Here is a 21,410-nt window from a genome sequence, read left to right as displayed (position 1 = left end):
ATTAATGTAGAAACAACACAAAGACCGTATATTTTAAATACTTGTTTATGGCATCTTTTTATTAATGAAGGCCAGTATCATTGATACTAATACAGCTACTGATGTCACATGAAAATAACTTTACAACAATGAACATAATAAGTGCAATAATACATAATAGTATTGTACATGAATTGTATGACTATGTTTCAATATAAGTGTAATTTTACTGAATTTCAGAATTCCACGGAATTGTTTTTTTTGTTTTTTGACCTTCATCTCTTTTAAACCACAACCACACACACACACACACACACACACACACACACACACACACACACACACACACACACACACACACACACACACACACACACACACACACACACACACACACACACACACACACACACACACACACACACACACACACACACACAGAGTATATTATATATAACTATATATGTATGTGTTTTTGACTATTAAGTTTTATAATTCAATTTCAAATTCAAAACATTCTCTACATGTCAGTGTAATTTCAGAATCATATATACTATTATATTTTTGTTAATATTTTGAATTACATTTTATTTTATGTAAACTTTTTTGTTATTTGTATTAGTTTTTTTTTATTTGTCTGTATATTTTTATAATTGTTTATTATTAACAATTACATTATTTAGTTTTATTGTTGGTTATTTAAGACTTTAAATTAAACTGAACACAAATGAGAAATGTTGCCTTGACAGGCTAGCTGAAATAAAAGTTTAAGGATTTTTTCCCCCGTATTTTAATTTTAGTAAACATTTCTTTGGTTTCAAGTAACAATAAAAAGTTTGTGTTTACATTTGTACTTAAAAGCTCTTTATAACATCCTTCATTTATTAAATGTAGAGTATTTCCAGGTTTTTAATTGCACTTAAGTCGTTTTTTTTCTCCTCCTCCTCTTTCGGTGTACCAATGTTAGAGTGGAAAGGGAGTAATTGATTTATCATGCGTTACCACGACAACACAACATTACCTTTCCTCCAATAGTAATTACATTTGCTGCTAATGAACCTTGGGGCATAAATAGGCTTCATTGAGAAAAGAAACAACAAAGAGATGAGAAATTAAGTTAGAAAAATGGTTGGTCTTGGATAATGCACATCTGGTCAGCCTGATCGATTTGCGCGCTGCTTAGACGCTGACAAGGAATCTTCTGATCTGAAATGACGTCATTTGCCTTAATTTCCTGTCCAATCTGAGTTCATTTTGACTAAAACAGTGTCCCATTAGTCTCCAGGTGTCTCAAATGCCACACATACACAGAACCGCAGCATCCATAAAACACATGCCACTTCCTGCGGATGTTCTAATGTGTCAAAAACAGAGGTATAAAGATGAACAAAAAGTAGGAAAGGTTTTTATTATAAGTAATTTCCCCAGTGCATCCACCCCCTCACTCCCCTCAGCAGAGTCCCACCTGATCATCTTCCAGCCTTCAGGGCTTGCCATGCACCTGAGAGTATATAAGAGAACAGAGCTCATTCAGAAAATAAGACAACGAGAGAGAGAGACAGAGAGAGACAGAGAGAGAGAGATTCATTCACAGACCAGGGAAAAAGTGCTAACCGAGAGCAGTGGAGGTGAGCGCGATAAGGGCTGGAGACCCAAAGAAGAGTCAAAAGAGAAGATTCAGAGCTTCAACTCATCTACACATTTAGAAAGGTAAGAAAATGGAATTAGCACAATTAAATCATTGATTAATACTGCATCTGCTTATAAAGCTTTATTTATGAACTACATCTTTTTAAATGTTAAATAACGTAATCCAAATTTTACGATTTGTTTTTAGAGGAATGTGATTCAAAGTAAATGAAACAGTATGCATGACTGGGGATTCAAATTAAAGACAAAAACTATTGAATATTTGAGGATCTTGAGAATGACTTATTTTATTGGAAATAACTTTATTAATTTTATTATTATTGGTAAGACTTTACAATAAGGTTTCATTTGTTAACATTAGTATTAACTAACATGAACTAACCATGAGCAATACTGTATTTGTTAATCTTTGGTAATGTTAGTTAATAAAAATACAGCTCATCATAGTTTGTTCATGTTAGTTCACAATACATTAATAATATGTTAACATATGCAACTTTTGATTTTAATAATGTATTAGTAAATGTTGAAATGAACAAAGATGAATAAATGTTGTAGAAGAGCAGTTCATTATTAGTTCATGTTAACTAATGTAGTTAATAATGTTAACTTATGAAACCTTATTGTAAAGTATTAAGATTATTATTCAGTTATTATTATTCCCCAGTTGAATTTCATTGACAAAAAATGTTTCAAGAAAAAAAATCTGATTAAATCTAATTGTTTTTACATACAATTTTGAAATAAATGTATATATATATATTGAAGAGTTCAGATGCAAAAGCCTCTAAATGCCATCTGAAATTTTCTTATAGAATGATCATTTTTATCAAGCTTGTATATTTAAGTTCAGTAATTTCACTTAAATGACAATTAATAGGTAATCTTCATTGCCATTTGAGTGAAATTATTGAATTTAAATATACGAGCTTGATAAAAATGATCATTCTATAAGAAAATTTCAGATGGCATTTAGAGGCTTTTGCATCTGAACTCTTCAATATATATATATATATATATATATATATTTATATATATATATCACGAGTAATACATTACATTTAATCATTCTATTTATAATGATACAAATTAATTTGTGGATCCTAAAGTGGATGACTTGCTCCTAAAGAGCAATATCTAATAATGTAATGAACAGAAAAAAAAATGTATTTGATAGCTTGATCCACTTTTCTGGTTTCTAGAGAATATTCATAGACCTTTTTCTTCCCCTGTGAAATAATGTAATATATAACAGGATCATAAGAGGCTTTTAAACTCTAATTCTGGAGGGTTTTCAGACAGGAACTGAGTCATCATCCTTTCCAAAAAAAAAATGTTGTGGACTTTGATGGACAATCTTAGCAATGAGTCTCAAAAATTGCAAGAGACTGCCAACTGAAGCTGGTTTATTTCAGTGCTTTCCTTTCCTTGACCCAACACTGCTGTTGACGCTGTAGTGTGATAATAATGGACCACTTTCTCACAGATCTGTGAGTGCCGTGACGTCATCACAAAAAGCTCTCCAGCTTTATGGTTAGCCATAAAAGACCAGGTACAAATGAATAGATAAAAGTCTGTAAGTTCATTTCTCTTCTTTCTTTTAAGCACTCTGAACAGTCAAAGTCAATGTCACCAATCACAGAACATTATGGTCATGTTTAATAAGACATCCGTTTCTCGTAAGCGTATGCGACCTGCCCACACGCCATCACTGTGATTCACTGACTCCTCAGTGCACAGATGATGGGGAGGCCATGTGATCCATTCAGCACAATCAAATCAAAGGACATTCAAGATAAATACCTGAACAATAAAACTCGTCCTTGACTTTATATATCTATCTATCTCAGGCTCAGCCATTTTCTTTTCAGCTTTCCATTCTGAGTCATGCGAATGATACCTGAGGGATGGAAGAACTGATGAGATCTTGTCTTGCTCCTCGTTTTCAGATGCTCTGTCCTTCCTGGCTTTTGGCTGCAGCAGTCTTGTGTTTTCACAGCCCGTATGTAGACGGCCGCTGCCTGGATTTGATAGACTGCATGGGCCTTAAATCTAATGAGCAAAAATTGGTAAGATGCAGTTAAAGGCATTAATAACACAACGTTAAAGATAGACACTCACTGTTTCGAGCGGTTACTCTTATGCTAACCAAGGATGCTTTGATTCAAAATACAGTAAAACTTTGTGAAATAACTGTTTTCTGTTTCAATATATTTTAAAAAGCAATTTATTCCTGTGATGCAAAGCTGAATTTATCGAACAGCATCATTACTCCAGTCTTCAGTGTCACATGATCCTTCACAATTCATTCTAATATGCTGATTTACTGCTCAAGAAATATATATATATATATGTGTGTGTCATTTTTTTGTAATTATTCTCAATGGTGATTCTCATATTTTTACTTGTATACTTTTACAGTAAAAACTAAATAAACACAATATATTTTAAATAAATCAGCATAAAAGGTGTACTTTAAATAATGAATGCATGAACACAAATGAAAAATCATAATTTTTCTAAACAGTAGGGTAATGAGACTTACTTTATTTTTAATATTCTAATATTTTCTTTCCAATATAGTCTTAAGTTTTATGAGATTCACCCAAATATGGTATAATGAATACATACGAAAAGATTCAAAAGAAACTATTTGAATGCAAATAAACTAATAATCTGTTAAGCATTGTACAATGCAGAAATGTTTGTTAAAGGAATATTTCACCCAAAAATTTAAATTAGCTCATGATTTACTCACCCTCAAATAAGTCATCCTGTGTGTATGACATTCTTCTTTCAGACAAATACAATCAGAGTTATTAAAAAATGCCCTGGCTCTTCCAAGCTTTATAATGGCAGTGAATGGCTTTTTCAGTATTGAAGTCCATAAAAGTGCATCTATCCATCATTAAAGTGCCCCACACGGCTCGGGGTTAATATAGGCCTTCTGAAGCGAAGCAATGCGTTTGTGTAAGAAAAATATTAATATTTAACATGTTACAATGTAAAATTCTAGCTTTCAGCCAAACGGCCATACGCACTCTACTTATTCCTAAAGCGTAGTATGTCATGGCGTAGTGTAAATATCAGCAGAGTCGAATCCATATGTTCATTTGGCCGGAAGCTAGTTATTTAAGTTTTAAATATGAATATTTTTCTTACACAGACGCATCGCTTCAGAAGGCCTTTATTAACCCCTGGAGCCGTGTGGAGTTATTTTATGATGGATAGATGCACTTTTATGAACAGAAACAGCCATTCACTGCCATTATAAAGCCAGGACATTTTTTTAATATAACTCCGATTGTATTCGTCTGAAAGAAGAAAGTCATATACATCTAGGATGGCTTGAGGGTGAGTAAACAATGGGCTAATTTTCATTTTTTGGTGAGCTATCCCTTTAACAAAATCTGCATCCATGTTTAATGTGTGTATGTCCTCTTGTACTGTGCAGCAGTGTGTCAGGCAGTGCAGATCTGCGCAAGAATCCTCCAATTACGGAAGAGTGTCTTCATCTGAACTGCCGAACAGTGAAGAAGAGGTTGAGGAAGAGAGTCTCAGTTTGGGCCTGCTCTTTTCTGCTCTGTCTCCTGACTCGATCGCGCTTCAAGACCCCAATGGAGAAACCCCTCACAATGACGAGAGGAGGTCTTACTCCATGGAGCACTTCCGCTGGGGAAAACCCATGGGCCGCAAGCGTCGACCCGTCAAAGTCTTTACTAACGGCGCTCTGGAGGAGGAGCCGGTGGAACCAGAGGAGTTGGTGGAAAGCGTCCGGGTGGAGCGAGGGCAGGGCGGCACGCTCAATGTTCAAAACAGGAACAATGTAAAGAACAACGGGAAGTATCGCATGACCCACTTCCGCTGGAACGCACCACCTGACAAGCGCTACGGAGGCTTCACGAGGCCCTTTCCGGATCAATCCAACAAGCCACTGCTCACACTCCTACGAAACGTCATTGTTAAAGACGGACAGCCGTTCAGAGATTAAAGGAGGATAGAAAGGACAGAATATTTGGTGTCAAAACATTTAAATGTGTCCTTAACATACCTTGATTAAATAAATAAAAAAAGCTTCATCTGAACCAAAATTAAAGGGAATCAAATGTTACTGTGAAAAAAATGAAGAGAAACAAGACTGGCGAAATCACTTAGTTATTTAAATCAGGGTATTTCACATGAATACTAAAGCTCATTACTTGACATTTAGTTTGTTTCGACATAGCACTGTACTGATCATGTCTGGGATTTAAAAAGAAAGGATGTTCAGAAATGCTGGTTATCTGTCTGAGTTAGTTTTACTGTAATATACTGTACATGAACTACATTAAAATGAATTTGCAATGTTCCCAGCTGTGTATTCATGTGTTTTATTGGTTAATATCCTGGAGTAAAAACTGCAAATTTGTTGATTGGTCTGAATTGATCATTATGGAAAGCAGATAATATAATGGCTTTTTCCGGTCACACTTCTTTTTTCGTTCCCTTGACTTCCATTCATACGCATGTGAATGCTTCAGACCGCAGAAAGTTTCGCATTTCACTGTGTCCCATACTTTTTGGGATCGTATTTGCATCACGCGAAGACGTGTGACTAGCAGAAGATACATCACGGTATTACCTCTTGGCCAAATTAAAATAATTATATTTTTGCAGTAAAGTTGAGTAAACTATTTGTTATTTCCTTTCTGCGGTTTGAAAGTGGTAGTTGCGTAGCTGTCAATGGAGGGATCAGAAAGCTTTCAGATTTCATCAAAAAGATCTTCATTTGAGTTCTGAAGATGAAGGAAAGTGTTACTGGTTTGGAACGACATGAGGGAGAGTAATTAATGACACAATCTTTGGGTGAAAGCAAGGTGGTATTTGACTGGTAAGTGTATCCATAGCAGACTGGTGGGAGTGGCCTTGGGAAGCAACATGCCCTGTGCATTATGGGTGTTGAAGTTTTCCTACCTAGCTGGCAAAAGGGAAGACTACAGACTTTTTTTCTCCATTTCTCTAGTCAGGTAGTACTGATACATTTTTTTTTTTTTTTTTATCTGCCTTTCTACTGTATATTCAGTTAAGCTTTATTGAAAGCTCATTTTGCCAGCGGTGAAGTACCGCTTTTTAAATAAAGACAGAGTTTTTAATAAAACAGATCATGAATCACAAATGACATTTTATATGATCAAAAATCATATCTTGTTTCTCCTGGACAGCAAATGGAGACTTTTGCTTATATTTTCTGGTTCTCTGTTGTTTCTCCTGAGAAAAAAAATAATCCTGTAATCTAAAAGTAAGAAATCTCTATTTGAGCTCAAAATTTATTATATGATTACGTTTGCTGAACGATGAAAGGAAATCCTTTGAGCAAGAAAACAAGGCGCAGCACAAGGTCAAACTCCAAAGTTTCAGCACCCCTAACTTCAGATGCCAAAACCAGTCTAAAATAACAGTTTGACGAAAATATAACGGTCAGTTTAAAACAACTCATGTCTTGTGGGAAAACATTTCCAATGATGAGCACACTGCAATCTATCGAAAATGTTTTATTGTCTATTTGCAGTTTAACCACAAACATTTCATAAGGAAAACTTTAATTCATTAGAAAAAGAAACATACATTGTGACTGATATTTGACTCCAGTTACACCAGAAATGAGACAGAGGTATTATAACAAATGACTAACTTTTGACACGTCACAGCCCAAAAATGAACATTCTCACAGACATTAAATTCATTGTTGAAGAAATGTGAGATGTATTTACAGAACTACTGAGCATTTACAGTGATATAATCGGGGTAAGAGCTACAATTCAGATTAATTTCAAGGGAATACTCGTATAGCAAATGCATACTAATACTAAGGACGGCAGCGGTCTACTTCTGGGGTAAAGACACTACTGACTACAGGAATCATAGCATTTACTTTTTAGGTATCTCTGGTTATTTTTGTCGGATCATTAAAATATCTACTACTCTGTATAATATAAATGAATAATGAATTAAAGGCAAAATTATTTAATCTGTTTTGATTCTTGGCTTCATGTTATATGCTCTTAAAAACATAAAAAGTAACACTTAAAACATATACTGTATGCAGTCACCAATTGATGACGTAAATGACAGCATGCTGAGAGAATCCTGTAGAAAAAGCACAGCAGTTCAGTTAATGGCACTATAAAAATCAACAGCCATACAAAAAAATAGTCCTTTCACATAATGGGACTAAAATATGCAGATAACACATAAAAGAGGAAAATGGAAGGTTCCACACCTACAGGTATAATGCTTTTCATCAAATGATAAAAATATAGAATTTATTACACAGCCTCTAAAATACTTGTTTCTTATTGGCCAACAGGAGAAATTTTGTATAATGACCGCTAAACTGTGAATCTAACCATGGCATGTTTATCATTTTTGACTGGTATAGATGCAAGAAAATAATTTAAAGAAAATGCGTGGAAGAACAATGAACTGGTAAGAAACACAAAGAGCTGGATGAGAGAGAACTTATTATAGAGGAAGACTTGTTACATCGTAGATAAATATGTTAGCTAACTAGTCCATGAAAAATATAACTTGGATTGCAGATTAAACATAATACCGTATATAAATTAATATACTAATATTGTTGCATTGCATGTCTTGATGCTAGTCTGACTGTTTTCTACGTTGTAATGGACTTTTTATACTCAAAATGAATATATTTCATATCCATATATTTATTTATATGGTAATTAGCAGTATGTAATAAGCAGGATAATGTACAGTCAGACGGTCACAATAGCTAAATAAACCCTGGCTGTATATTATCCTTTCAATATTATATGTAGAGAACCCTTGAGCTAGTAGTCAATCATAAAATTTTTGCAAACTCTTTTAAAATGAAGGTGTCATACTGACTTATTAAATACACACGCTCTCATTCAGACAATGACCTAACCAGGACTAAACCAGAGCATTCTAAAACTAATAAACAGCTATTTACATATATTCATAGATCTTAAACGCAACTTTATATACACAGTAAAAATTATGCTTATGTTTACAAAATAAAAATCATTTTAAAAATTGTCCAATGCCACAAGACTGTGCGGAAGCACTCAAAAATAAGCCAAACATAGCAGGTTACAGATGCTAAGCAAATGAGTATGGGTAGGTACTAGGTAGATAAATAGAAAAAGTGTTAATTAAATAGTTCATTGAGCACCAGAGCTCCTTAACGCCACTTAGTGACAAAAGTGTTTAACACGCAAGACAGGCGGTCACACCTCCAGTGATACGAACTCCAGATATCTACACTGTGTGATAAACATTAGCTACCAATGTTTAAAGAAAACAATACAAAGTTGATTCACTAAATGTTCTAACTACTAGAAACAAAAATTAGCACCAACAAGTAAAAAATCATTTCAGAGATATTTTGTGCAAAAAATTTACTTCATTGCTATTTGCATTTAAACTCTTGGTAGAAAGTTTTTTTGGGGATTTGTCACAATTTATCAGAGCTTTCAATACGGGGAAGTTTCCCCTTTTCTTTCTATGAAACTCCACTTTAAAAAGCATCTGAACAAAATGTGGTCACCATTTATTCTACAGTAAAAAAAAAAAGAAAAGAAAAAAGTGTGTATATATATTGATCATAAAGAAAATGAAGCCTATTTAATGACCATTAAGATTTTTTTGCATTATGACATTATTTTCTGAGAATAAAAAATATTTACCTCCAAAAGTCTCAATATTGTAATGTGTTTTTCAAAATTCTCATTAGTCTCAATGGTGATTTTACTATAGTTTAATTACAATAAGGAATTACCGTAATGCAATGATTTGTAATTGAAATCAGCACTGCAATACGCATAGTCAAAGACAGTATATTCCTACAATAAATGTATTCATAATTTACAATAAAACCTTTTTTCTTTTTCAATTTACAATAATGAGAATTTGGGGTTAATGTGCTTAATTGTCATGAAAATAATGATACAATGCAAAATAAATCTTAAAGGTCCTAAAATAGGGTTTAAAATGTTATTTATTCAAAATATAATTTACTTATTTATTTTGATTTTAGGCGTGAAATATAACCCAGACATGTTCTTAATAGGTTTTGTGCCCCAGTTGAGTTGGAATTTTGCTTCAATACTATGGAGGAGCAGAATAACAAAAAATAAGTGGGAGATATTTTTTATATAGGGAAAACTCAGTGTAACTGGACCCAAAAGTTCAAAATTCTTCCAACAGTTACTGTGTACACTCTACAGTAACAGCGTAGGTCGGGGAATGGGACAATCCAGTAATGAGGTTTATAGGATAGAGGAGAGATGACCTCTTAGTTTTACTGCAATATAACATCAAAATATCACTGAATATTTAAAACCCTCCAGCTCTCTGCACCTCTGGCTGCTACTGAAGGTTCCTGAATCCTGAGTTGAGCTGCACTAGTAAACGCACAAGTCCGGGAACTTCATCTCATAAACGGGGACTGAGCGACTCTGGGTTTGGCCGTAACTTGATGTGATGGTTCCAGATGGACTGGGAGGAGGCCTGCAAGCAAGAAAGAGCGAAAAAGATAAGATGATTTATCACCGCAAACATCTTTACCAGAGATGGCTGATGTTTGAAATGAGCCATGCTGCGACCTACCTAATCGTGATTTCAAAGATTTGATTAAGTTTGCTCTGCAGCATTGAAGCCTGGGAGGAAACAGAAGAACAAATATTAGCCCTAAATTACAATATTGAGCTGATCAGTGTGAGAGAAGACAACAGCGGAATACATTTTCATGAAATTATAGTTAACTCACTCTGGGTGAGGAAACAGAAGAACAAGTATTAGCCCTAAATTACTATATTGAGCTGATCAGTGTGAGAGAAGACAACAGTGGAATACATTTAGTTAACTCACTCTGGCACCACAGTGGGCAGCTATTTCCTCAAAGGGGGCCTTCTGGAACTTCTCAACCACCTGTCTCCTGCGTTCCTTCTCCTGTTCCTCCACGCCTACACTGTCCACTGGAGAATACACACGCATACACACTTTAGCACTGTTCAGCTAATAGAGAAGTTAACAAAGCAATAATCATACAAACAATTACATCATGCAGGTTCTGGAAATATCTGCAGAGACAATTTAGAGAAAGTTCAATTCTCATTAAATCAACCCACCGATGGCGTTTTTCAGGGTTTCAAAAGTGATTTCTTCAGCTGGTGTTCTCTGTAGGAAAAGAAAACATACATCAGAGCAATGTCCCTAGAAGACAGCTATATCTGACTATCTATGAACAAGGTAAAACTATATATTAAAACTATATTAAATATATAAACTATATAAAATGCATATATATATATATATATATTTTATTATTATATTATCATATTTGAAAAGTATATAGTATATATTATATATTCTTAATCTAAAAATGCTAAATATTTTTAGGTTAGGATTAGTCTAATAATTTTCACAATATTAAAAACAAAAACAAAATTTGTATGTCTTGTTAAATTTAAGTAGGTAAACCTGTGTTGGTTTGATTTGCTATTCATGTGAATGCCAAATTTCTGAAAATGTCCTCAATAAAAAAATGTAACCAGTAAAAAAAAGTTTCATAAATGTGCCTGTAAGGGTTGTATGGTTTAATTTACCTCCTCTTTCTCCGGACTGTTTCTGGACTCTACCTCCACCTGGAGAGATATTGTTTCTCCAACACTCTTTCTCTTTGACAGCCGGTCTTCATCTAAGGGAAGAGGGTGGAATTAATCAACTGTTTACTCAACCCATATCTGTCAGTCAGCTACTAATAAACAGAAATAACTTTAGGCTAACGCTAATCAAATTAAAGCTAATCAGTTTATTTGCAATGCAAATTAGCTATAGCCCGAGTAGCCGCTTATCTACAAGAATTACATTGTTTTCTTAAAAACAATATGAACGGCACACACAGTGCATTTAGACGTGTTTAGAAGAATTAAGGAATATTCAGCAGGAAACAATGAAGAGCAGGTTATCCATTGGGATTTGATTGGTGCACAATGATAATTTGTACACAATAAGACATTTATAAAGAAAAATGTATCTACTAAAAAAATAGGGTCATTTTTGAAATTATATGATGCATGATGTGGCGCAAAATGCTCCTTTATGCACCTGTAAACTGTGGGACATAAGGTGTAGCTAGTCGTTCAGTGTTGTAGCCACTTCCTCCAAGAACCTCAGTGATCTTGGCCTGTTGGAACAACACCTCTCCTTCCAGCTTCTCCAGTGTCTTAGGAATCCTGGGAAATCAACAGAGGACAAGGAAATCATAATTTAGAATATATAATTAAAATATATAATCAAATAAATAAAATTAAATATGCATAAGATTTTTACAATTTAAAAAATAAATATATATATATATACTATAGTCTTCAGTCACATGATCCTTCAGAATTCATTCTAATATGCTGATTTGTTGCTCAAGAAACATTTATTTTGATCAATGTTGAAAATAATTATTCTGCTCAATATTCTAGTGGAAACTGCAATCCTTGCCGAAAAATATAGAACAAAATATTAAAACATTAAACAGTTTGTCGTACGTTGGGTTTTCAATGAAGACATCCTCAGGTAACAGGTAAGGAATTTCTTTTTGTCTCATTCCAATCACCTGCAAAAAGGTTAATACATTTTATTAATCTAAAATTGTTATGCAACAGATAAAAAAGATAAAAAGAAACTGTAAGTGACTACAGATCAGGTGGTTGTGCTCAGCATCTATAAGGCACTGACCTCATGAACGTGTTGGCAGAACGCTGGAACGGTGGTGAGCTGACTGATGAGATTGAGGTAAGCAGAGGAGAGGGCATGAACAGCACAGCGGTTATACACCGGTAACGCCTCCTCACCGCTCAGTGCCAAGTCCTGGATGGAAAGCAACACAGGAAGATGAGAAGAAACACTGAAACCAAAGTCTTTATGAATTCCTTGTTAAACCACGTAGGTCATGATGAAACAAAAAACTAAATTTTGAACATTCAAAAACACATTAAAAGACTGATGTTGAATTTCTAATAAAAAGACTGATGTTGAATTTCTAATTTAAAAACAGTTTGAGTATCAAATAAATGAAAAAATTATCTGGCTTCATAATAAAAATGTGATAATGAATAGAACCTGTGTAAAAGAGCTGACAAAGATGAATAGTTTAGTTTTGTCCTCTTTGTGCATGTTGTGTGTTTATGTGTGGTTTGATGGACTCGCATGTAAACTATCGTAGGGTAATGGAGACCACTGCAAATATAGTTTTTATGTGTTCCCATTTGTACAAGAAAGGAACTAATATTGAATTTCCATGACTTTACAAAAGATTAAAAAAATAAATAAAGAGAGATTATGGCAGCCAGAAGAGAGAGGTGTCAAATTTACAACTAAGGTAACGCAAATTCAGGCCAGTACAGTAGGGGGCACAACAGGAACATATCTTACAGCTATATAACAACTCATAACGATTGGGACAGACCGAGAGTGAGCTAAAGGATTTTGGTAACCTTTAATTCTGCCTTGTTGGATTTGGTGACCCTGATGTACTGTATGTGTGCAGTTGTTCAAATCAGACTAAAATACTTTCTAAGATTTGAGACTGTAAATTTTGAATGCATACATCTTCTAAATGTGCATTTTGTCATTGTTTAGAAGCAAACATATTCATAGTAAAAGTCAGAAAACTTTAGGACTTTAGAAGTGTAAACACACCTGTAGAGCGAGCGCCACGCGGATAAGGTCCACCACCACCTCTTCGTTGGCCAGCTCCATGCTGATGAGGGCCAGGAGTGAGTAGAGCTTCTCAAAGTGAGGCTGCACACTGTTGTGTTCCTTACTGCACAGGTAAATGTGTCTGTACAGATGCTGCGCATGCTAAAAACAGAGATATCAACACAACATCAGCCCTTCGGACATACATGCATTCTCTGATGCAGACCCACCGACTTAAGATCAGAGTGATAATGACAACGGGGAGATGAGTGATGGATAGAGGAATGCTGTACCTTCTTCATGAAGAGGTTGTCTTGACGTGAGCACTTGTCCACTTTGAGCTTAAGCACAGAGATATCAGAGATGATACTGCATGGGGACAAAGTGACACATGAAACCACAGGAAAAACTAGTAAAGCCTGCATGAAAAGCCAGTTTTAATGCATTTACCTGTAATGTGAAATTTTTTAAATTTGAAACTGAATATTCAATGGACATTGAAAAGTGCAAGTAATTATTGTTATAAATTGTTTAATGGTTACATACATTTTATTTTAAAAATTACAATTATATGCACTGATGAACTGTGCACTATAAGACATTTATTATTAAAGTAAATAGAGTCAATTTAGATTTCATGCTCTCTTAAAGTGTTAGCAGATGGAAGCTGACCAATAGAGTCCCCTGGTTCTTCAGCATATATTACCATTCAAAAGAATGGGGTCAAAGGACTATTCTTTTAAATAAATTCTTTTAATTCAGCAAAGATGCATTAAAGTGATCAAAAGTGACGGTAAAGACATTTATAATGTTACAATAGATTTCTTTTTAAAATAAATGCTGTTGTTTTAAACCAGCTATTTATCAAAGAATCCTGATAAAATTTTGTTCGTAATATATTAAGCAGCACAACTGTTTTCAACAATGATAATAATAAGAAATGTTTCCTGAGCATCAAATCAGCATGTTAGAATGATTTCTGAAGGATCATGTGACCCTGAAGATTGGAGTAATGATGCTGAAAATTCAGCTTTGCATCACAGGAATAAATTACATTTTAAAATGTATTAAAAAAAAAAAAAAAAATTATTTAAACTGTAATAATATTTCACAATATTACTGTTTCGCTGTATTTTGATTAAATAAATGCAGTCTTGGTGAGCATAAGAAACTTCTTTAAAAAATTGGAAAAAACTTTTGAACAGTAGTGTATACACCATGATCAGAACACCTAGACCTAAATCCAATAAAGACACTAACCTGATGGTGGAGAACTTGGGGAGGTTATCATGGCGATCGATGAGGCTGACCAGAATTTCCAGCACCAGCAGCCGAATTTCTGCATCCTCTAGCAGAGCAAAGGACAACAATGGGTCCAGAAAGGAGTTGGGCAGAGCTGTCAGCATGTTAGTCGTCTTAAAACCACATGTGACCTGGACAGTGAAGAAAAAAAAGAGAGAAACATTACCTTTGCAGCATCAAATCTTTGCTATGATGTAATTCTCTTTCATGAGACATTGAGCAGGAAGACTTTACCTGTCTCAAGGACTTCAACAGCATGACTTGGATCATTCGGTGTCCTTCAGGCCTGCAGTACAGACACAAGAAATGATGTTCATCTCAGAAAATGTACAATGTACAAAGACATTCAAGCCTTCAAATAAATGGTTCTTTTCAGAAAATTCAGACAATCTGATTAGCAAAGACTTTCGCCAAACAACAATTACCACAAACTTAAATGCAATGGTATGAAAATAAAGAAAACATATGTCTATTAAATGTAATGTCTCATAAATGCTTTTATCTACCACAATAATGTTTAATAATATTAATTAGTGGGATTTTCGTATGTATGTAGTGGCTGCAGTGCTCACCCTGAGCCTGTAGAGGGTAGTGTGAAATGCATGCCTGGAATAGGAATCTTTCCCATGATGAACAGCATCACTTCTGAGCGCTGATACGTGGGTAACGTGTTTGCAAATGAGCCTTATTTCAAAAGACACAGACCATAGTAATGAAAAAAAGAAACTTAGAGAAGACTGTGAAATATCTGTCGTATTAAGCTCACAAACACACCGATAGTCCTGATGACGGCTTCCTGTAGCTGTCTCTCCTCGTGCTCCTTGATGATCTTGGTGCCGATGTTGGTGCAGTCGTAGGATCCCGTGAGTTCATAGTCCACACTGAGCCTCAGATGCCGGAGCAGCGTGTTGAACACCTCCAGCACTGTGGGGCCTAAAATAAGCAACAAACACACACACACACACACACACACACATTAATATATGCAGCCACCTTTTTAACATTAGCCATCTGCAGCTAAGCAGAGTAGACTAAATCAGTACAACTAGAGATATTAGTGTCCAATTTGTGAACAAATAGTTGTTTTTCACCCACTCTTTTTAATATTCAAAACAATATGCAAAGCGAAGTTTCTGGGTGGTAAGAACAGTTTTCAAAAAACTAAATATTTGACAAAAAACTCTGTATTGCTATCAAAAATTCTTGTTGTAATTCTTTTTGATGATGCTAGTAGTGATGCAAAAAGTATACTTTTTAATATGATCAAATATAAAATTATATATATAATTTTTTACATGTATAAATCACCTCTGAGTGATAAAGCAAATTAATAAAAAAGTTTTTTTAACCAGGTCATTTAAATCTCCAAAATGTCCAAAGGACCTGATTCCCATAACTGAATCGGATGAAATGATTCAGTGTTAGTTTAGAGCTGCAGGTGGCGCCGCACCCTTGGGTCAGCAGCAGTGCTGCCAGAAGAAGTGTGACAGGGCTTTCACACGGGACATTAGGTGTGAGCACTGTCTTGACGTCAGAGAGGAGAGTCTGGCTATAAAATGTATATTATTAGCTGAAATATGGATTGGGTCAGATGCAATGTCACACTTCTCTTCTCCCAGAGGAGCAGCTTAACGTCTGGGGGAGAGTGACCCAGATACTGAGCACAGGCATGAAATATGTGATATATGTCATAGCTTGTGCATAAATATTCAGAAGACACCACTCTGTTCCTATGCAATGAGCTTTATACTGGCTACACTTAATGTTTAGTATAATAATAACTGTGATTCATTTTAACCGGTTGTAAATCCACACCCACCAACAGAGCCACTGGAAGCGATGGCAGCCGCCTCCAGAAGGACCTCCACTATCCCAGCACGCACTGTGGCTGAGCTCTTACTGTTGGCATCTAAATGGCCCAAGAGCTGCTGGATGACCAGATGAGAATGCTGAGACTGGAGGGATGGAAAGAAAGAGAGACAAAGAAGAGAGATTTAAATGACCAGGTTAAAAATGTAATTAAATGTATAAATGTAAATATGATAAAAAGAGAATAATCTTTGCATCACTAATAACCATAACTAAACAGAATTTGATGACATATTAATATAAAGTAAAACCATTCACGTTGAGTGAGTAATGCCAATTTTTGGTATTCTTGGTGATTAAAAGTTTTTAATATCTTAGGTAAATTGTTCAGCACCTCAAGAATAAAATATATTAAGATATATTATTTTTATTACCTCCTTTATATATATATATATATATATATATATATATATATATATATATGTGTGTGTGTGTGTGTGTGTGTGTATAATTCCTATAATATAATATAATATAATATAATATAATATAATATAATATAATATAATATAATATAATATAATATAATATAATATAATATAATATAATATAATATAATATAATATAATATGATAGATCTGCTCTACATAAATTATTTAAAAGTTTCTTATTAAAGTTTAGATTCTTTTTTCAATTAAGGACTGAACTCACCTGAATGGAGTACATGATGATCTTAAAACAGCGTACTGCAAATGTTTTGCCTTCCCACAGAGAGTGATTATCAAGATGCCTGCGGTGAGAGAACCGAGAGAGCTTGAGCTAGAGAAATGAAGCCAGAAGCGACTGAAAAATGAGATTCACACCACCCGAAGTGAGATTAATTATGAACTAATAAATAATCCAGAATTGAGATGAGTTTTAAATATTCTTGAGTTACACTCAATCAATATGCCAACATTAAGAGACTAGAATTATAAAGCAAATTGACTAAATATTAACTGGGAAGTAATGTAAGAATACAGCTATACCTTAAAAACGAAAGAAATACCAGCAGCATAAAAAAAAATAAAAAAAGTCATAACCTATTCTGACAGGCGCGATGTGTGGCAGATCTCTTACATAAGCACAGGGGTGACTGCGTTCTTGATGTTGCCATAGGCGGCACGGCCCAGCAGTTCCCGAAAGCAGCGCTCCGTCAGCTCGGCTGGGCTTTCTTTCTCCTTCTCACTGGCCTGCAGCGGAGAGGGAGAGCGACTGCACAGGAGACAGAAAGAGAGGGAGGCTTTTAGTTTTCAGCTCTTCTCAACTGAGAATTGAAAAAGAGATTGGGTTACAGAGAAGAAGCTGAATAAAAAAAAACTACTGACATATCAAATCACCAAATGAGTGTTTAAAAGTGAAAAGACCACCAGTAAAACTTTCAATAAGACAGCAGGCCTTAAGAGGAAATTAACTAATTTTAATTTCTAATATTAGTCAATGATTCTTGCATTAAAAACCTCATAATTTAGACATTTTTCTCTGACTGTTCAAATTAAACTGTCTGTTTTTGATACTGTACTTTTAATACTAACGTAAAATGACCTCTATTATTATTGGCTAATCTCCACTTAGCCATATTCATGAAACACAAGCTTTATTATAATACATAACTTGCTTCTGAAGCAAATTCTGAAGTAATTCATAAGTAAGTTCTAAAGTAAAATATTAAATATGTTCTAATGGGCTTTGTTTTATACAAGAAAACAAGACAAAATAGAGATTAGGAAAATGTGTTTGTGTAAATTTATAAGCATGAAAATCTCAAATTAAAAATACAATATACAAACACACACACATACAGCGGGGGAAATAAGTATTGAACACGTCATCATTTTTCTCAGTAAATATATTTCCAAAGGTGCTATTGACATGAAATTTTCACCAGATGTTGGTAACAACCCAAGTAAGCCATACATACAAAGAAACAAACTAAAAAAAGTTCAGAAATTAAGTTATGTGTAATAATGTGAAATGACACAGGGAAAAAGTATTGAACACATGAAGAAAGGGAGGCGCAAAAAGCCAAGACAACTGCTGAAAACTTACAGTAATTAAAAAGCAATCCAGCCCCCTGTCAGTGGAAATTAATAACAGCTGGTTCAGTCCCAAATGATGGCCTACAAAAAGGTCTCATTGCCAAGGTGTCACACAAGACACATCTCATGATGGGTAAAAGCAAAGAGCTGTCTCAAGACCTTCGCAGCCTAATTGTTGCAAAACATAATGATGGCATTGGTTATAGGCGCCATTCTAAGCTTCTGAATGGTCCAGTGAGCACTTTTGGGGCCATAATACGGAAGTGGAAAGACAATAATTTCACCATAAATTTGCCTCGACCAGTGCTCCTCGCAAGATTTCTGATAGAGGAGTGAAAAGAATAATCAGAAGAGTTGTCCAAGAGCCAAGGATCACTTGTGGAGAGCTTCAAAAAGACCTGCAGATAGCAGGTACTGTTGTCTCAAAGAAAACAGTAAGTAATGCACTCCTCCGCCATGGCCTGTATGCACGCTCACCACGCAAGACTCCATATTACTGAAAAAAAAGCATGTTGAAGCTCATTTAAAGTTTGCTGCACAACATTTGGAAAAGCCAGAGAAATACTGGGAGAATATAGTGTGGTCACATGAGAGCAAAATTGAACTGTTTGGATGGCTGCCATAATACACACCATATTTGGAGGAGAAATGGCAGTGCACATTACCCTAAAAACACCATACAACTTGGTGTTGGCTCTTGGACAACTCTTCCGATTATTCTTTTCACTCCTCTATCAGAAATCTTGCGAGGAGCACTGGTCGAGGCAAATTTATGGTGAAATTATTGTCTTTCCACTTCCGTATTATGGCCCCAAAAGTGCTCGCTGGACCATTCAGAAGCTTAGAATGGCGCCTATAACCAATGCCATCATTATGTTTTGCAACAATTAGGTTGCGAAGGTCTTGAGACAGCTCTTTGCTTTTACCCATCATGAGATGTGTCTTGTGTGACACCTTGGCAATGAGACCTTTTTGTAGGCCATCATTTGGGACTGAACCAGCTGTTATTAATTTCCACTGACAGGGGGCTGCCTTTCTTCATGTGTTCAATACTTTTTCCCTGTGTCATTTCACATTATTACACATAACTTAATTGCTGAACTTATTTTTGTTTGTTTCTTTGTATGTATGGCTTACTTGGGTTGTTAACAACATCTGGTGAAAATTTCATGTCAATAGCACCTTTGGAAATATATTTACTGAGAAAAATGATGACGTGTTCAATACTTATTTCCCCCGCTGTATACATATATGTGTATATATAATACAATATATTAATATATTTAAATTACAACATTAGAACTACATAAATTAAACATTTAAAAAAACATCTACTATTGAAATATCTTAATAAAACCATTGCCTATGAACATAAAAAGCAGAGTCACATGAGTTATATTAAGTCATCATACATATTTTTCTTCCCAAGTAAATTTATCTTAAGTATGTTCTGATGTTGTTGTTTTTTGTAACAGAAAATAGAGATTAAGAAAATGCCCTGAAAGTCTGACAATATAAATAAAGGAATACGTCCTGACTCCTGTGAGCGCTTCACTGTCTGTGTCAGAAAAAGAGCGTTGGGTCTCACAGGGTTCGTCTCATCATTAATTAATAATCACACTGTTCCTCTGCCCTCACACCCTGCTGTCAGTCAGTCTGCTGCTCTGCTCACGGTCCCTCGGTTATATAACCGCATGACGACTGTCGAAATCTGCAGAAACTCTTCTCACTTCAGCTTAACGCCTCTCGCCACACATCCAGAAGGATGCTGGACTGTTTAGTTTACCAGAAACAAACACACTGTGTTTTAGTCCACTGCTGTGGCTGCTGTTCTGCCAATCTGAAATGTGCACATCTGACCGGATGAGTTAATTATCAGTTGCCCTTTACATCAAACGGCAATTAGCACCTACCAAACAGCAAAAGGGGTAATTAAAGTCTCTTCCTGCGGTGTAATTATGGCTGCATAGGGGGCACATAAACAAAGACTGGTCTTTGATGATTATAATGGCAACGATTTAGTTTGACGTCTCACAACACACCACTCACATTTGGTGCGGTGTAGCTCTAGGTCAATAATGGTTTTAAAAGCCACAACTTCAACCTGGCAAAGACTGAGCTTCTCGTCCTCCCTGCCAATCCATCTCTACAGCACGACTTCACCATCCAGCTAGAGTCATCATTAATCACCCCATCAAGATCGGTCAGAAATCTTGGAGTAACGTTTGATGACCAGCTGACCTTCACAGACCACATTTCAAAGACAGCTCGATCATGCAGGTTTGCACTGCACAACATCAGGAAGATCAGGCCTTTCCTAACTGAGCATGCAACACAACTTATCGTCCAGGCCCTGGTCATCTCTAGGCTTGACTACTGCAATGCCCTTCTGGCTGGACTCCCAGCATGTGCGACCAAACCCCTACAGATGATCCAGAATGCTGCAGCTCGTCTTGTCTTCAACGAGCCCAAGAGGGCCCACGTCACTCCTCTGTTGATCTCTCTGCACTGGCTACCTCTAGCTGCTCGCATCAAGTTCAAGGCACTGACGCTTGCTTACAGAACTATCACAGGCTCAGCTCCCTCCTACTTTCACTCACTCCTACGAGTCTACATCCCTACCAGACACCTAAGATCGGTCAACGAGCGACGTCTCGTGGTTCCATCACAGAAAGCCACAAAATCACTTTCCAGAACATTCTCATTTACAGTTCCATGCTGGTGGAACGCTCTCCCCACCCTCATCCGGAATGCAGAATCCCTGACAACATTCAAAAAACAGCTGAAAACCAATCTCTTCCGTGAGCACTTAACCTTATAGAAAAAAAAAAAAAAAAAAAAAAAAGAAAAAAAAGAAAAAAAAACATTTTTCCT

General features: G+C 35.5%; 2 protein-coding genes across 4 annotated transcripts in view; one reads left to right on the top strand and one right to left on the bottom strand.

Moving 5' to 3' along the window:
- The first annotated feature begins 3,533 nt into the window (after nucleotides 1-3,533).
- pomcb (proopiomelanocortin b) lies at nucleotides 3,534-5,873 on the top strand. The gene is made up of 2 exons (XM_082146618.1): nucleotides 3,534-3,698; nucleotides 5,084-5,873. Exons 1-2 carry the CDS (start codon nucleotides 3,537-3,539, stop codon nucleotides 5,618-5,620), a joined length of 699 nt encoding a protein of 232 aa, XP_082002744.1. The 5' UTR covers nucleotides 3,534-3,536; the 3' UTR covers nucleotides 5,621-5,873.
- Nucleotides 5,874-7,145: 1,272 nt separating this feature from the next.
- Nucleotides 7,146-21,410, bottom strand: part of efr3bb (EFR3 homolog Bb) — a 40,994-nt gene continuing 26,729 nt past the window's right edge. For all 3 annotated transcript variants that reach the window (XM_082146605.1, XM_082146604.1, XM_082146606.1), the window contains 17 exons: nucleotides 17,578-17,712; nucleotides 17,170-17,248; nucleotides 16,472-16,607; nucleotides 15,427-15,585; nucleotides 15,225-15,336; nucleotides 14,887-14,938; nucleotides 14,611-14,783; nucleotides 13,644-13,719; nucleotides 13,351-13,512; nucleotides 12,388-12,519; nucleotides 12,198-12,265; nucleotides 11,764-11,891; nucleotides 11,262-11,353; nucleotides 10,785-10,833; nucleotides 10,525-10,631; nucleotides 10,264-10,313; nucleotides 7,146-10,164 (listed from right to left, as the gene is read on the bottom strand). In XM_082146605.1, the coding sequence (XP_082002731.1) occupies nucleotides 10,059-10,164; nucleotides 10,264-10,313; nucleotides 10,525-10,631; nucleotides 10,785-10,833; nucleotides 11,262-11,353; nucleotides 11,764-11,891; nucleotides 12,198-12,265; nucleotides 12,388-12,519; nucleotides 13,351-13,512; nucleotides 13,644-13,719; nucleotides 14,611-14,783; nucleotides 14,887-14,938; nucleotides 15,225-15,336; nucleotides 15,427-15,585; nucleotides 16,472-16,607; nucleotides 17,170-17,248; nucleotides 17,578-17,712 (1,816 nt within the window). In that variant the 3' untranslated portion in view covers nucleotides 7,146-10,058. The remainder of the gene's footprint in view (nucleotides 10,165-10,263; nucleotides 10,314-10,524; nucleotides 10,632-10,784; nucleotides 10,834-11,261; nucleotides 11,354-11,763; nucleotides 11,892-12,197; nucleotides 12,266-12,387; nucleotides 12,520-13,350; nucleotides 13,513-13,643; nucleotides 13,720-14,610; nucleotides 14,784-14,886; nucleotides 14,939-15,224; nucleotides 15,337-15,426; nucleotides 15,586-16,471; nucleotides 16,608-17,169; nucleotides 17,249-17,577; nucleotides 17,713-21,410) is intronic.

Source organism: Leuciscus leuciscus (assembly GCF_965113295.1).
Source record: "Leuciscus leuciscus genome assembly, chromosome: 19".
Classification (NCBI taxonomy): Eukaryota; Metazoa; Chordata; class Actinopteri; order Cypriniformes; family Leuciscidae; genus Leuciscus; species Leuciscus leuciscus.
The sequence above is the reverse complement of the archived record's forward strand: the minus strand, read 5'-3'. Positions and strand labels throughout refer to the sequence as shown.

Bases quoted from the DNA above. Each gene is read 5' to 3' on its own strand.
- pomcb (XM_082146618.1), top strand. From the start codon at position 3,537: ATGGAAGAACTGATGAGATCTTGTCTTGCTCCTCGTTTTCAGATGCTC. The intron at 3,699-5,083 runs GTAAGATGCAGT...TGTACTGTGCAG, and splicing joins AATCTAATGAGCAAAAATTG to CAGTGTGTCAGGCAGTGCAG.